Source organism: Parus major, chromosome 10 (genome assembly GCF_001522545.3).
Source record: "Parus major isolate Abel chromosome 10, Parus_major1.1, whole genome shotgun sequence".
NCBI lineage: Eukaryota > Metazoa > Chordata > Aves > Passeriformes > Paridae > Parus > Parus major.
The window spans coordinates 10,667,417-10,681,566 of NC_031779.1; the positions used below are offsets into that span (position 1 = coordinate 10,667,417).

Sequence of the window (14,150 nt, forward strand, 5' to 3'; positions counted from 1 at the left end):
CATATTTCCACACTTAAAAGCCACAGGTACAAGTGAGCACCTGGTCTGTTCAAACAATTTTTTTTTCTAGAGAAAACTGCTTTGCTACATCAACTAAACATAACACTACAAAATATTAATGAGCACAGTTTAAAAGTAAACATTTAGGGCTGTATTCAATAGGCAGCTCCAATGATGTATGTAGGTGGGTTTTTTCACTGCACTAAATGCAGGCTTCATGCAGGAGCTCAGGCACCGCTGCATTCCTGGATGTCCAGCCACAGGAACACCCTCTTGTTCAAATACACAAAAGCTTAGCAAGCATGAGCAAAGATAAACATTTTCATCACTAAGGGATTCAAATGCTGCTTCTGAAAAGGAAACAGTTTGGCTCCAGTTCACTGTAAGGTGATGACAGAAAAGGAAGGAACTCCCACTTCCATGGCTGAGTCAAGGTCAGCTCTTGCTTTCCCTGACATTAGCGGGATCAGGCTCAGACTCTGCGCATGATCACGGTGAGTATCTACGAGCCTCAGTTTCCTCAAATTGAACAGAGATGGCAGAATTCACCTGATGGCCTTGGGATGTGTTACATTAGCCAGCAACATGACAGCATACAGTGACCATCCACCTCTGACCAAGGCATCCCTTCTCCTGCAACACTACAACTACTACAATACAACACTACCCCGTGTTTGGACACTGCAGTTCTCTCCTATGACAAGTGGTTGTGAACAGTAAAAATGGAAACCTGTGTTTTCTGTGTGGGAGCTCCTGGTACATCCTGACTAACAGCACACAATCAGGGGTTATTAGCAAGTGCTCAGCATGCAGCCATGGTTTACAGAACTACCGGAGCCCTGACTCCCCCAAAAGGTGTAACCATGTGCTGCCCATCCAGTACATCACACCCCAGAGGCCTCTCCTGTTTCAGAGTCAGTGAGATCACACTTAGAGATGCTTTGGGGGGGGTTCACTGCTGTTCCTTTCCCTTCAGATTCAGACACCATTACAACAACTACACATGATCAGTCAATCAAGCCCTGCTTTCTGCTAAGGTTCCCACTGCTAACACAGTTGGTTCCTATGCTGCAGCTCTCAGATCCAGCACAGAAAGATGTCCTTTTAGACTATGAAACCTTTGCAATTATTAACCACAATTCCCTTCTGGGCTATGTCCAGAAGATTGGGTAGGATCATTCTTACGTGGGGTGCTGGGAACATTAATACTTCCCTCCACACTGTCTCACAGACACAGCTGCTGGGCATGGGAGGGACGACAAAGAGAGATAATGCGAGTCATTCTCTAGGGTTTTCACAGTTTCCAGTGCCATGTTCCATCATGACACACATTTTGCCTCCTGGGTGCAGTGCAGATGCCCCAGAAGTCAGCAGGTCCCTGGTCCCCAGCAGCAGAGAGAACCCCTGGAGGCCTCGCTGCCAGCCCTGCCCTGCAGCTCCCGCTGCCGGCCCTGCCGCAGCCGCTGATCGGGCATGCGGCAGAGCTCAGCACATCCCCTGGTCTCCATGGTTTCACATCTCCTCAGAAACAGATCAACTCTCAAACATCTTTGTTTGAACAAGTCTCCCAGCTTCACTGTAAGCTGTGGTACGTGTGCCATGCTGCCCAGCGCTGCTGCACAGAGGAAAGAGCACAGGATCTGACTGATTCCAGTGCAAAGTTTCTGTTATCAACGACAGCACAGAGAAAACTGAGCAGGGAACAAAACTAAACCCACAAACTGCCGGCTGTTTTTCTGGCACTGAAAATTTCTTCCTTAACAGTGTCTGGCAACTAATTCAGCCATCCTGTACTTTAAAGCTGCATGGGCAGAAGGATAATTGTTTACTTTACAATAATTGCTATTCCATGCTGGTTTGAGGTCAAAGTGGTTATGGGATTTGATGTACACAGAGCTGCAAATATTTCATCTGTACTGGTTGCTTTAATCTGAACTTGCATTCAGACATTTATGAGTTATGTCCCATGTCCTTAGCCAGCAGTGCTGTTATTCTGAGCTACTGGAAGGCAGCAGACAACACAACTCTTTACCCCATATACTATGCTACTATTTGATTTTTACATAGAAATATTTACTGTGCAAGAGTTAGACACTTTCTTACAAATGTTATCTTTTGCTCTGAAGGGTAAATTTTAGCATGCCTCAAATTGCAGGAAAATAAAATCAGACAGAAAAACATACTCTGTTTTCATTTTTTGTACAAAATGCTTTTACATTGAACCGAGCCCTAAATGCTATGCTTTCAATGCTGATAGCACCCCCCACACCTGTTATGCAGCCTGACCAATGTTATTCTTGGTAAGTAAGGAAGAGCAAAGTAACCAAACATCTCAAAACCACATCAGAAGGACACAGTGAACCTGTGTTTCTCTGGCCATTGCACTTGTACTTCACAGCAGTAACTGGGATTGTTGCTACCCCACAAGAACACCACAACAAAAAAGCCTAGACACAGGCTGTTTTAAATATGTTCTCCCAAATGCAATGGTGTCAGGTGGCAATACTTTGGACGAGATTTTGATCCCCTTATTCATGCTGGCAGTTGCCTCCACAAATAGATCCACTGACTCAGTTGGTAACTGATTGTCAGTGTGAGTAAAAGGATCACAGTCCTTTACTCCATTTTAATATTCAGGCTGTACCAGGAGCAAGAAAATGTATTTCATTTCCAGCAAATTTATTCTTCTCTGATGACAGTAAAATCATTCACCTCCTGCACCTGTACACCAAGCAAATGCCTCCTTTACCAGCACACTGCCCAGACTGTCACTGAAACAGTGAATAGCAAAATGAAAACTTGTCACATACCCTGTGTGCTCACCCTGACCTTCAAACTCTCTAAGAAGGCCAGAACCACAGCCAGCTTTCAAACATGAGTACATGGCCATCCAGAGAGTAAAAGTAAAAAGCAGTTTAGGTGTTTAGTTACAAAGATTTAGAGTTAGGCCAGTCAAGAACTGAAGACACAAGTCACCAGATATTTAAATGAGGAATGTAAATCTGCTGCCATGAATTCACTGATTTATGAGCTAACTTAATACCATGAAAGTAAACTACATAGAGCCATGAATACCTTTCCACAGAAAATTCTCTTTACATGGTATTCTGTGAAAGCCAAAACAATTTAGTATTTCAACAGCAGACATCAATTCTGGGGTGATTCTATGCCCAAGATTTGAGAAAACTCTGGGATGGGCTGTCTTAGCTGTTAGTTAGTGAATTAATATTGGATGATTAACCCCTGAGGCTCAGGCTCTGCCTCTTTCTGGGAAAGGAATCAGACAAAGAACAGCAGTTAAGGAAAGAGCTTGAAAAACAGGCAGTGATGGGACACAATTACCAACTATGGTTGGGTCTGAGAAAATGTCTTTCTTGAGAGTGCCTGTAGTACTACTGCAGAACAGCTCAGAAACTAAGGGATGGAGATAAAAACAGAAAGCACCTTTGTCTACCCAAGGGATAAAAAGAAAATCACAAGTTGAGCCCTTGAACAGTATGAAATTGTCTGAAAAAAAAAATATAATAGCTCTGAAAGTACTTTTATTTGCTCTGGGTTTGAGTCTTCAGGAAGCCATCACTTCACATTTTCAAGCTTACCTCTACCACCTGGAGGTTAGAATTTTCATTAAAAAATATAGGTGAAGGTGCTCCTGCAATCATTTGACTTCAGCTGTTAGCCCTTCAAGAAGATCCCTATAATGCTGAGGGTAAGAGTGTGATTAAAAGGCAAGATTCCATCTGATCTGAGGAGGAGAAATGTGCCTTCAGCCTACAGTCCAGGCATTATAAAAGATAATTACTACCTCATTATTAATAGTATTATTAAGAGAAGAGTTTGGTGGCCCAGCCCCATGTGCCTTCCAGAGGTGGCCCAGCCTCCATGAGCAGGCAGCTCTCAAGCAGCTGGTCACAGTGGCAAAACCATGGGGATGAAACACGCCTCTCCTCGAGATCAGGGCCCTGAACCCTTGTTTTGCTTGTCTGTGCCTTCAGGGTATCTTTCTACACCTTATTTTGAGCGAGCATTGCTTTGCACCCCGTGCCGTTCCGGAGGGTCCTGGTGCAGTCTCACGCCCTCACCAAGGTCCCGGTGCAGCCCACCTGGGGCAGCGGAGCAGTGGGCTCTGCACACCACAGGGGAGGAAGCCCATTCTCTTCACACTGCCTGCTGCTGGCCCAGGGCTCTTCTCATGAGCTGAGTGACTCTAAAGAGACCATCATCCCATCTATGGCTGTGAATTTTAGCAGATCGAGACATTCTTCTGAATTCATGTGTGTGAACAGAACTCTGCAGGCACATGTCGGTCTTTTTCAGCCTTCCTTTTTACAGCAGAGAAGTCCAAGAGTGTGGGCTGGAGGAGCTCAGAGCCCTGCAGTAGAGCCTCAGTCTGGGTGTCCAACAGGACGTGGCTGCAGTGTCCAGCAGGACAGCTGGCCCCGTGGCCCAGCTGGCCAGTGTGGATGTGCTGCAGGACTGCTGTTTAACACCAACTGAGAGAACCTGCTGCTCTTCCCCCAAGTGCCCTGTGTCTTCTGAAGGCAGACCTTCTAAAAAGCCACTAGGTGTGGCTCTGAGGAGCAGCAGGACATGGAGTGTCCCCTCCTGGTCCTCAAAGAGAATTGCACTACTGACAAAACCTCGATGAAATGCTGGAGATTAATGTGTGAAATGATGATTTTGCAGCAGAAATACCCAAGGTGAAATATGTGGATCAGGATGTGAACTTTTCCAAACTTATCAGTGCTTTTATCTCTGCCCTTAAAACCACATGCCCATTGTCTCTTTAATCCATATTACTAAAACTCCACCTTTCCATAATGTTAAAATCATCCAAGACCTAGTAATGGAGTGGTTGCTCTGGTCTGAGTTCAAGGCTGAGTGCTGGGGCTGCAGAACTCAGAGCAGAGCCATCTCCCCACATGTGTATGGCAGTATAGATTGTGAGTATTTCTTCAAGTTGGTGCTGGCAGGAAGTGTAAGATTGTTGACAGTATTTCAGTGTTTCAGTATTTCAATATTTCAGTACAGAGGCTAAAATACCTGTAATCCTAAAAATGCTGAGAAGCATCACAATGTTGTAGCATACTGGACTCCACCTCCCAAGCATGTCACACCCAGAAGAAAGAGCCATATGAATGTCAACAACCACAAAGCCAACATCCTGTGTGACATTTTAGCCACTTAGTCTGTGACTGACTTAACTCAGTAAGCATTTTGTCCTTACATGGAAAATGTGTCTGAAGTTCACAGACATATCCCCTGTCACTGCTACAAACACAGGAAACACAGCAGGCCCTGCTGAATCTCTTGCTACCTCAGATGCATCTCACAAACAGTTTTCCCACTCAAATACCTATCTGAAGACATGGAAGTGTCACAGAGCTCACTAGGCAGAACATGGGCCACACTCATCAGCTTCTGACACCCTGTGGGTGACAGGCTGGGAGGGCACAGCTGGGCAGTGTCTCCTTGCATCAGCCTCTGCCTCAAGCCAGCAGCTTGTTCAGAGTGAATGGGAGACACTCAGGGCACATTTTCCTCGTGACCCCATGAGCTACCTATCAAAGTCTTTATAAAGCAGAGAGACATGGGGGAAGGAAGCTCTTGGAGGAATCTTTTAGCAGGAGGCAGCAGCAGCTCCCCAGAGGTTGTGTTTTGTGAGCAAGGGCTGTGGCTGAGCACGCAGCTGGGTGCTAGGGCACCTCAGCAGTGTCAGATGAGAGCCTGTGCTGGCTGCCTGCCTCTCACACCTGGGGATTCGTGTCACTCAGCTCCTGCTACAGCCCAGCCCGGCTGCTGCCCACGTGGCAGAGCCCTGGCATGGGAACTGCACAAGGACTGGATCTGAGTTGGAGCTGTAAGTGCTGGAGCAGAGGCCTCTGCTGCTCCAAAGGCTCAGAAACAGCAGAGGTTGTTAAAGGTGGCTGAGTAACCAGTTGCCATGCTAATCCTCCTGCTCAGCAGCCTTCTTGTCTTGTTGTGGTCACAACAAAGAAATATTGATATGAACACACGATTGACACAAACACACAAGGAGATTGTATGAAGCTGCTCTGGATATACATTCTGTATATCCTGTCCTTGTAAGGTCACAGCCCAGGGCAGCATCTGCCCTGGGAGCTGCAGTGTGCAGAGTCTGTTATGTGCACATGAACCCTCATGAACTCTGAAGAAGACACTGGGACCTCACAAATTAAGCAAGTGTGAGAGGGTAAGTAGGCTTCCCCTGTTAGTGAGCCAACATGCATTATGCAAACGGTCTGATTCTGCTCTCACATCAGTTTTGCATCATTCCAGCTCATGGTTTTCAGTAGCTCCTCTCAGCTGACATCTATGCAAGTGTCAGAACAAAAATAATGCTCTTTTTCAGTCATTTCTCTAGAGCAAAATTTGTACCACTGCAGGCACCAAGTCCATGTTTTTGTTCTAGACACATTCTGAGCACTGAAATGTAAGCCAAGAAGGTGGCATGTGGTATACACAGGTCATCCCTGCTCCAAAGACCCCTGGGAGCAAAGTGTATGGCAAGTGAATTACAGGAATTACCCCTTCACTGGTTTTCTGCAAATCTGAAGAAGTGTTCCTTGTGTCATTGCCTGCGTCCCCAGCATCAGAGCTGCTCTTATTTTCTTCCTCTTTGCAGTCCTTATCATCTTCATCTCCAGGAGATTTCCGTGACTGCTTGGAGGATTTCTGAAATGATCAACAACGAAGTTAAAATTAAAACCTGAGCTTCAGCCATAGAAAGACACTTCTGAAATGTATGTGGAATGGTGTCTGATCATGCATTTCCCTGCTCAAGGTGAATACTGGGGAGGATACATAGGGTGAAAAGCATTTTTCAGGTGAAGTAGGTGGAGTTACTGCCACCAGTGAAGGAAATTTCTGTGAGATTCTGTGCTCAGCACAGGTTGGCAGCTCAGTTGACTGAAAGACAGACACAGTAATAGGAGCTGGGTATTAGTGTTGGGTCACCTGTAGGTTTTGTTAGTTAATGAAACAGATGGTGCCAGCCTGACAAAAGTTTTGATTAAACACAGAGATGTAAAATGAGAATAACATTAGCAGAGCTGCTTTCCATACTTTTTTTTTAGTGCTGTCAGCTTTAATATATTAACATTAGAGCCATGTGGAACCGATACATCTTTTCTGTTCCCTTTATGTTATGCAATTCTACAGTACAAAAGGATAAATTGTGGCATTAAGCCACCATTTTCATAATCCTCTGTTTGCCCAGAGTCTTCTGGAAAGAAGATGGTAGACCAGACTTGAATTTCTAATGTAAAACATACAAAAGGGGTGAAAATACATTTTGTTCGGTGGATCAACCACAAAAAATTCACACTCTCCCACAAACTGTGCCTGGATCAGATTGTTTGCTTGCTTCTTCTCACTTCAATTAGTTTTCACTTTCAGAGAAGGGAATAACATGAATGTGAATAAATTGACTCTGCCACACTTTCCACAAATTTTCAGGCAAAGTGCCACTCTGGAGGCACACACAGAACCAGAGGAGGAGACTATAATGCTGCTCCCCTTCACCCAGGTGACAAGTGAGAAGTTTATCTGAACCCAAAGGTGGCACTTCCCAGTGGATTATGTCCACCAGCCACTCTAAGACAGACACATTACTCTTGGCTTGTGATCTACACTGTTACTTAAGACATTAAAGGGCTGGTAGGTACTACAAGGCAGATCTTATATATACAAACTGAGCATCCTACTCTCTCCTTAATGAATTAGTTCTTCCTCCTTCCCATTCTGTATCCTGGACTGAAGTATTTTACACTCAGCTACAAGAGGAGCAGCTGAGCACATCTGACCATACCAGATCTATTTGGGAGATGGGAGAGGGAAGCTTCAATTCTCCAGGACAGGAACCAAACCTGAACTCATGACTCTCAGGAGGCCCACTCCTAAGGCTTTTTTCCTTCTTCTTGGGGAGAGATCTATCTGAGATGATCAAACCTATCAATCCATCTTTGCATGGGTTTTCTTTCCAGCCCTTCTGATCTCCTTCCCATAGTTTCACCTTCTTCTCAGTGTGTGGGCACTAGAACAGGGCAGAGTATTTCAACTGGGGTCTCACCAAGGCTGTCTACCAAGTAAGAGACTCCCCTTTGCCTATTTGAGCACCACTGTTGTGGTTTCAGAATCAAAATGCTAAAGGAGGAAGAACAAATTTCCATGAGGTGAACAGTATTCCAATTATAAAGGCCCATGGGTAACAACAGGAAAAGTCAGAAGATAACCTTTGAAGTGTAGGATTTTTTCCGTTTTGAGCCGGCTTTTTCATTCTTTCTTTTTCCTTTTCCATCCTCTTCTACCCGATCACCTTCCTCCTCACTGCTGGCATCTGCTGTATTTCCTCCTTCTCCTTCAGTTTCTGATGAGCTCTGTTGCTGAATCGCCTTCAAAATAACAACAACAATAATAACATAAACAATAAAAATATCTGTAATACCTAATAGTTGATTTTTGTTCTGCATTGAAGATAGAAATAGTGAAAATGGACATCTTACACTTTAATTGCTATAGTTAGGAAGAGCTCAGGTTATTTTTGCAATTATCAGGAAAACGGGCTGGAAAGCCAATTTTCTCAGTCACCACCTGAACTCAGTTATCAGATGCAGAGTCTGGGATAGCATGTTCTGAAGGGTTTACACAGAAACAGAAGATCTGATAACAAAAATGTGTTTGCTGGAGGAGAACTAAAGGCTGCTCAGTGGAGAGACCTGGCATGTTCTGCTTTGGGAAAAACTACTGAAACTTTTAGACTTTGGCTGCAATAGGAGAGAATTTTTTTTGTGAGAGAAAATGGCTGTTACATTCCCCTCAAAGGACAAGATCTCTGTGTTTTGGGAAAGCAAACCCTGACCAGCAGGCTGAGCACTCTTTGACAGCCCATCTCCCACAAACTATTCACTGGATTTTTTTAAAATCCCCAAGTGTATGCAAAACATGTGTTGGGCTGAAAATATGAAACAGGAACTGAGAGAGGCAGCAGCTTTTCTGCAGGTGGTCTGTATCTCTGGCTTGTAGGGTTTTGAGATAATAATGTAATAGGTGTTTGCCTTCTTTTGGAGGTGATTCCTGCCTTCAAAGGACCACATTTTTTTAATGAGAAAAGTTCTTTGTTTTATACAGCCCACCAACTACTCCTCTCCCCCTCCAGCTTCACTGACTTTCTGCTCTGGACACCCAACAGGGAGAGCTGTTGTACAGCAGCAGCTGTCTCCTAACAGCAGCTTAACCCTCCACCTCCTCACTCCTCTTAGCTTTGACACTCTGTGTTATACATTACCAATGTAAAAATCAAAAGGGCAGAGACCTTAAGGTCTGTGTAAAATACACGGAGCCTGATATAAAAATAAACAACAGAGAGAAGAAGTCAGAAATTATTCATGTTTGTAGAGGAGTAAATAAAACCATCCATTTTTAATTTAACTAAATGTGTTGCAGAATTTTCCACTTCACCACCCCAGAATATCATTGAAAGCAAAAGGCTCTGCAGTATGATTAAAGTTCCATTTGTCACAGAGTGTGAGACCACAGTTGTCTTTACATTACACAATTACCAGAGCTGTGAAACTTTCTTCCTCCATCAAAACCAAAACCTTACACATCACTCTTAAAATGCTCACTTTGACAAGCAGTAAAAGAAGAAAACAAGAAAGATAAGGAGGAATAGGTGTGAAACTCATTTACCTGATATCCAGTAAACTTTACTCCAGGGTTGTTTTCTATTTCCCACAGGCCTTCATTAAATCCTTTTCGCTTGTTCGATTTCCCAAACTTATCTTTATATTCTTTATATGGGAAAAGGTCTTTGGGCCCCAGGAACGCACTGCATTTTAACAGAGGTAACATTCAAAAAAGGACTTATCACTCTCCTCTTCAAAAAAATCAAAACATGAACAGTGCAAATGTTTTCCCTATTTTTCCTGCTCATTCCATCATTTATTTTCTAGTTTTATTTATTTATTTATTTGTCACACTGCCTTTCAGTTACTGCTGTGAGTCTGGTTTAATGGATTGGCTCACCATCCTGATGTTTGATGTAGTAAAATCATGCTGAGTATCTCTAGAAGCAACTGAAACATCTCTATTTTATTAACTCCTGCTGGGAACTGACACTTTATGAACAGTTTATGAAAGTTTATGAAAGAGTTTATGATGTCATTACTTGCCATAGTAAGGGACCAAATTTCCAATCCTAGTATTTTAAACCCAGAAAGGCCTCAAAAGTGCCCCATGAACAGTTAAGCATGTAAGGACTGCCTAGGACCCATGAGCCAAAATTTATCCCTTGTACTCTGGGATAGAAAAACCAGTGGCATTTATCATTATCTATACTGCCAGTAAGCCTGGGAGCTGCTTTCTTGGAATTAGCCCCCCACATACTAAATTCTGTACAAACACAATAAAAATGCTCTTTCCCAAAAATCTTATAATTTCATATAAGAACAAAAACAATGGATGAATATAGGCAGATGAGTAATACAAGGAAACAATGAGACACACAGGGTGCTTGTGGCCAAATAGTTTTTTAGACAGCACAGCAAAGGACAGATTTTGTGCTTTGCTGCTGCCTAAGTCAGCTATGCACTGGGCCAACTAATTTCAGGAACAAGCACCACAATGCAGAGAAAAATAATTATAAAAAAAAGAAGAGTGATGTTTTGTCTTGCTTTTTCTACACACATTACAGTAAAACACTAACTTCTTCTTAACTCTTAAACTAAAGAAAGTATAACTTTCTTTTTTTGGGGGCCTACATCTACTGTATTCTGCATCATGATGTTGAAATTGTAATCACAAGTTAAATTAAAGCAATGAAGGCAAAAGGACCCCTTCATTCCCACAAGTAAAGATTCTGTGTCATCAATGACCAGAGCTGAGCAAGTCCCAGTGTCCTTCACCATAATCACTGTCCTACTTTCCTAATGATCCTCACAATTCATGTTAACTCTCTGGACTCCATTACTGTGGGAATGTGGAGCTCCACCATGTCCAACACATTTATTGTTTTAACTTCACCATGATGTTGGGAATCTGCCCTTTTTGCAGATGGGCTTCTGAGGCACAAAGATTTGTCCAAGGTCAAACTCAAACTGATAGCAGAGAGGAAAAATCAGCTCTATTTTCTCTCAGTCTAATACCTTAATCACAGGATCATATTTCTTCTTTTCTGCAATCATTATTTCAGATTAATGCCTGATTTATGCCCAGCATTTATGAATGTGCAAAGTTCCATTCACTTAAATCATCCCACTGGCCAAGCAGCTTGCCAATGCAGAGCCAACTGGTCGCTAAAAAGGCATCAGATGACAAGTCCCTGAGGAAAGAGCTTCCTTCTAACTCCACGTGAGAAAGCATGGGATCCACACTCAGTTTGATATTGAGAAATACCTTAATTATATAATTTCAAAGCCAAGAATGCATTTCTACCTGAAAGCCAAACAGCGATTTCCAAACGATGTCATATTAATATGAAATGCTACACTAAAAAAATTATGTTATCTATGCTTTTGCTAATACCAGGAGATGTCTCCTTGTTGTCAAAAATATAAACAAACAGTTCTAACACAAAAGGAAAACTGGGTGAAACTTGGTATGAGTTACCTTAGCTCAACAGTAATGTATGCAAATGTTTCTACAGCCTTTTGTGTAAAGTAAACACTGAAAAACTGTCTACATCTTTGCTTGAGATGCATTCATTGCCACTGGGAGAGTATAAGTATCTACTGCTCTGCTATAAAACTAAGGAGCTGCAATCTACAGTTCATTTTTAACAGTTTGGCTTTTCATTTACAAGGTAGGAACTACAAAATGTTTTCCTGTTTCAGATGCTACAGTAAGATCATGAGCTCACCAAATCCAAAAGAGATTATCAGTTTGGGATTCACTTATTTTGGAATAAAAGTGGTCAGTTTTTTTCTTAAGTTTTTCTCAAAAATGATGTTTCCATTCAAAAAATAATTACATTTTGGTTTCTGATTTGACAGCACCAGAAGTTTATTTGAACTTTATTCTTCTCAGATTATTTTGTGACAGTACTAGTAGACCACAATATATCAAAATACCAGGTTGTTTCATTCTAGCAATGGGATGAACTATTTTAACTAAAGAAATGCTATTATGAGTTCTGTAAAGCAGAAACTGTCTTTAAAGATTTTTTTTTTAAATAAAATGTGATGTATGAGGTATGGAGCTTATTGTGTTCTGGAATAATATTAAAATTAAAAAATAAACAATAAATTTTTAATAAAGCTTCAAGCCTCTAACACTGAATTTAAAATATCATCAGAATTTCATTTTTTCCAGTTTTAAATGAATTCTAGAAAACATGTTACCTGAAAATGGGGAAGGAAAAGTTTTAAAATTAAAATATTTCATGTAAAATGGAATGTGACTCAGACATATTTCAAACTAGAGACATGTACATTATAATCTTGAAACTCTGTACTTGGTAGCAATAATGATGAGACCTAACTTACCTCTTGTGCTATGATTCCTTTCTTTCCCTATCAGCTCAGCCAGCTCAGTTCTTCTATCACTTCTGTGAGCTCCATCCTACAATATCCCCAGCACAAATCTCCTGGGAATGCACATATTTTAAAGCTCTGTGAGGACTGCCTGAGACTCTGGGCTCTGCTTCCTTTCGTATCACAGACTACCAAGTGAGTTCTCACACAGTCCAAACACAAGAGCCTGATCTCTGCTGTCGTGGATATTCAAGTAAAAAATGTCTGCCCCTACCTCTGAGTTCAAAGCTTTTTTTGGACCCTTTAATGAATTCATGGCAACACATTTCTTGATAAGAAACACAGGCTTTTATTGTTTACCTCATGGTAGACCATGAAGGCAGCAACATTCCCAACTACTTTCAGCTTTCACTCCCATTTGTTAATACAAATGAGTTGGGCTTGCAGGACCTATCTCTAGGCTCCCAATGGCTTCAGTCAGGATTTGCTCCAATAAAATCAGAGGAAATGTTGTCAACTGCAGTGGAAATGGACATTTTCAAAGGAACAGGTCACGTTCATTCACTTACGTTTCATGAGTCCCAAAAAAGAAGATGGGGTATTTATTTGCTGGAGGCTTCACGGCTCCTTCAGGAAGTTCATCAATCTGTAAGAAAGAAAGCGGTGGGAAAGAGATTATTCCCAGAAGTGGTGTCCCTCATCCAAGAGTCCCTTCCAAGCCATGGAGGTTCTAGCACAGGTATCCTGCAGCCTTGGGAAGTCCCACTGTGTGCTGGGGTGGGGAAGGGAAGACAGCTGCTGGTTTTTCAGGCAGGCAGGTCATACAAAGTCAGAATATGACTGAAGTACTGAAGGGAGACAGCAGAAGGCCCAGGAGCACACACAAATGATTTTAATGATTTCATGGGCATTACAATACAGAAAGGCAATAAAATCAAGTCTGCTTAATTTAAGTGTTAACTTCAGATGCTGCCTCATCAAAGGCATCGAAGCCCAGAGGGTAATCCTGCCTGTCTCACACAGCCACCTCAGTAACTTCTGCAACAAATGGGGAACAGATGATATCTCTGAGACTCTGCAGCTGGAACACTGGACAATCTCCCAGTGGTGCTTCCTGTGGTGATGGTGGTACAGAGCGTAAAATGTGTAATGCACACCAGGGAGGAGGGCCAGGGACTCTCCTTCCTCTGCAGCACCCTGATAACTGGCTTTGGTTACCACTCCCCTCTCCACTCTCTCTCTTCTTTCACATTTTAATCCTGGCCTCGTATTTCTCAGGATACAGCTGTAGAGCAGTGACAGGAGGGGTGCTGAGGGTGTTCTCCTGAGACAGAGCTGGTATTGGAACAAACCCCTCAGCTGAGCACTGCCCAGACCCCTTCTCCCAGTGTCTGGGTGAGCATTGTTTGTGATGCAGGAGGTGAGGGCCAGGACTTAATCTTGTCTATGTCTAATTTTGTAGTCCTCTGAAACAGAAATATGAGAGTCCAGGTGCCTACCCACATAAACCAAAAACACAACAAAGCTTTAAATAAGATCTAAGAGCCTGCCTTTCCAGAAATGGCACTTCTGAGCATATGTGGGTGTGTGAAATTAAGTGTCCAGAGAACTCTCTGGCTAATGAATCTAGATATCTACAGGGCAGCACCAGTGAGCAGG

At 42.7% G+C, this 14,150-nt stretch overlaps 2 protein-coding genes across 2 annotated transcripts in view; both read right to left on the reverse strand.

Annotated features, from left to right (window-relative positions):
- HDGFL3 (HDGF like 3) overlaps positions 1-14,150 on the reverse strand; it is a 42,193-nt gene that overhangs the window by 6,431 nt on the left and 21,612 nt on the right. Inside the window, exons 2-5 of the mRNA XM_015638831.3 lie at positions 13,061-13,137; positions 9,712-9,850; positions 8,256-8,414; positions 6,550-6,696 (exon numbers count right to left, since the gene is read on the reverse strand). Coding sequence (XP_015494317.1) covers positions 6,550-6,696; positions 8,256-8,414; positions 9,712-9,850; positions 13,061-13,137 — 522 coding nt within the window. The remainder of the gene's footprint in view (positions 1-6,549; positions 6,697-8,255; positions 8,415-9,711; positions 9,851-13,060; positions 13,138-14,150) is intronic.
- BNC1 (basonuclin 1) overlaps positions 13,061-14,150 on the reverse strand; it is a 68,757-nt gene continuing 67,667 nt past the window's right edge. Inside the window, exon 7 of the mRNA XM_015638388.3 lies at positions 13,061-13,137. The gene's annotated coding sequence lies outside the window, so the exon portion shown is untranslated. The remainder of the gene's footprint in view (positions 13,138-14,150) is intronic.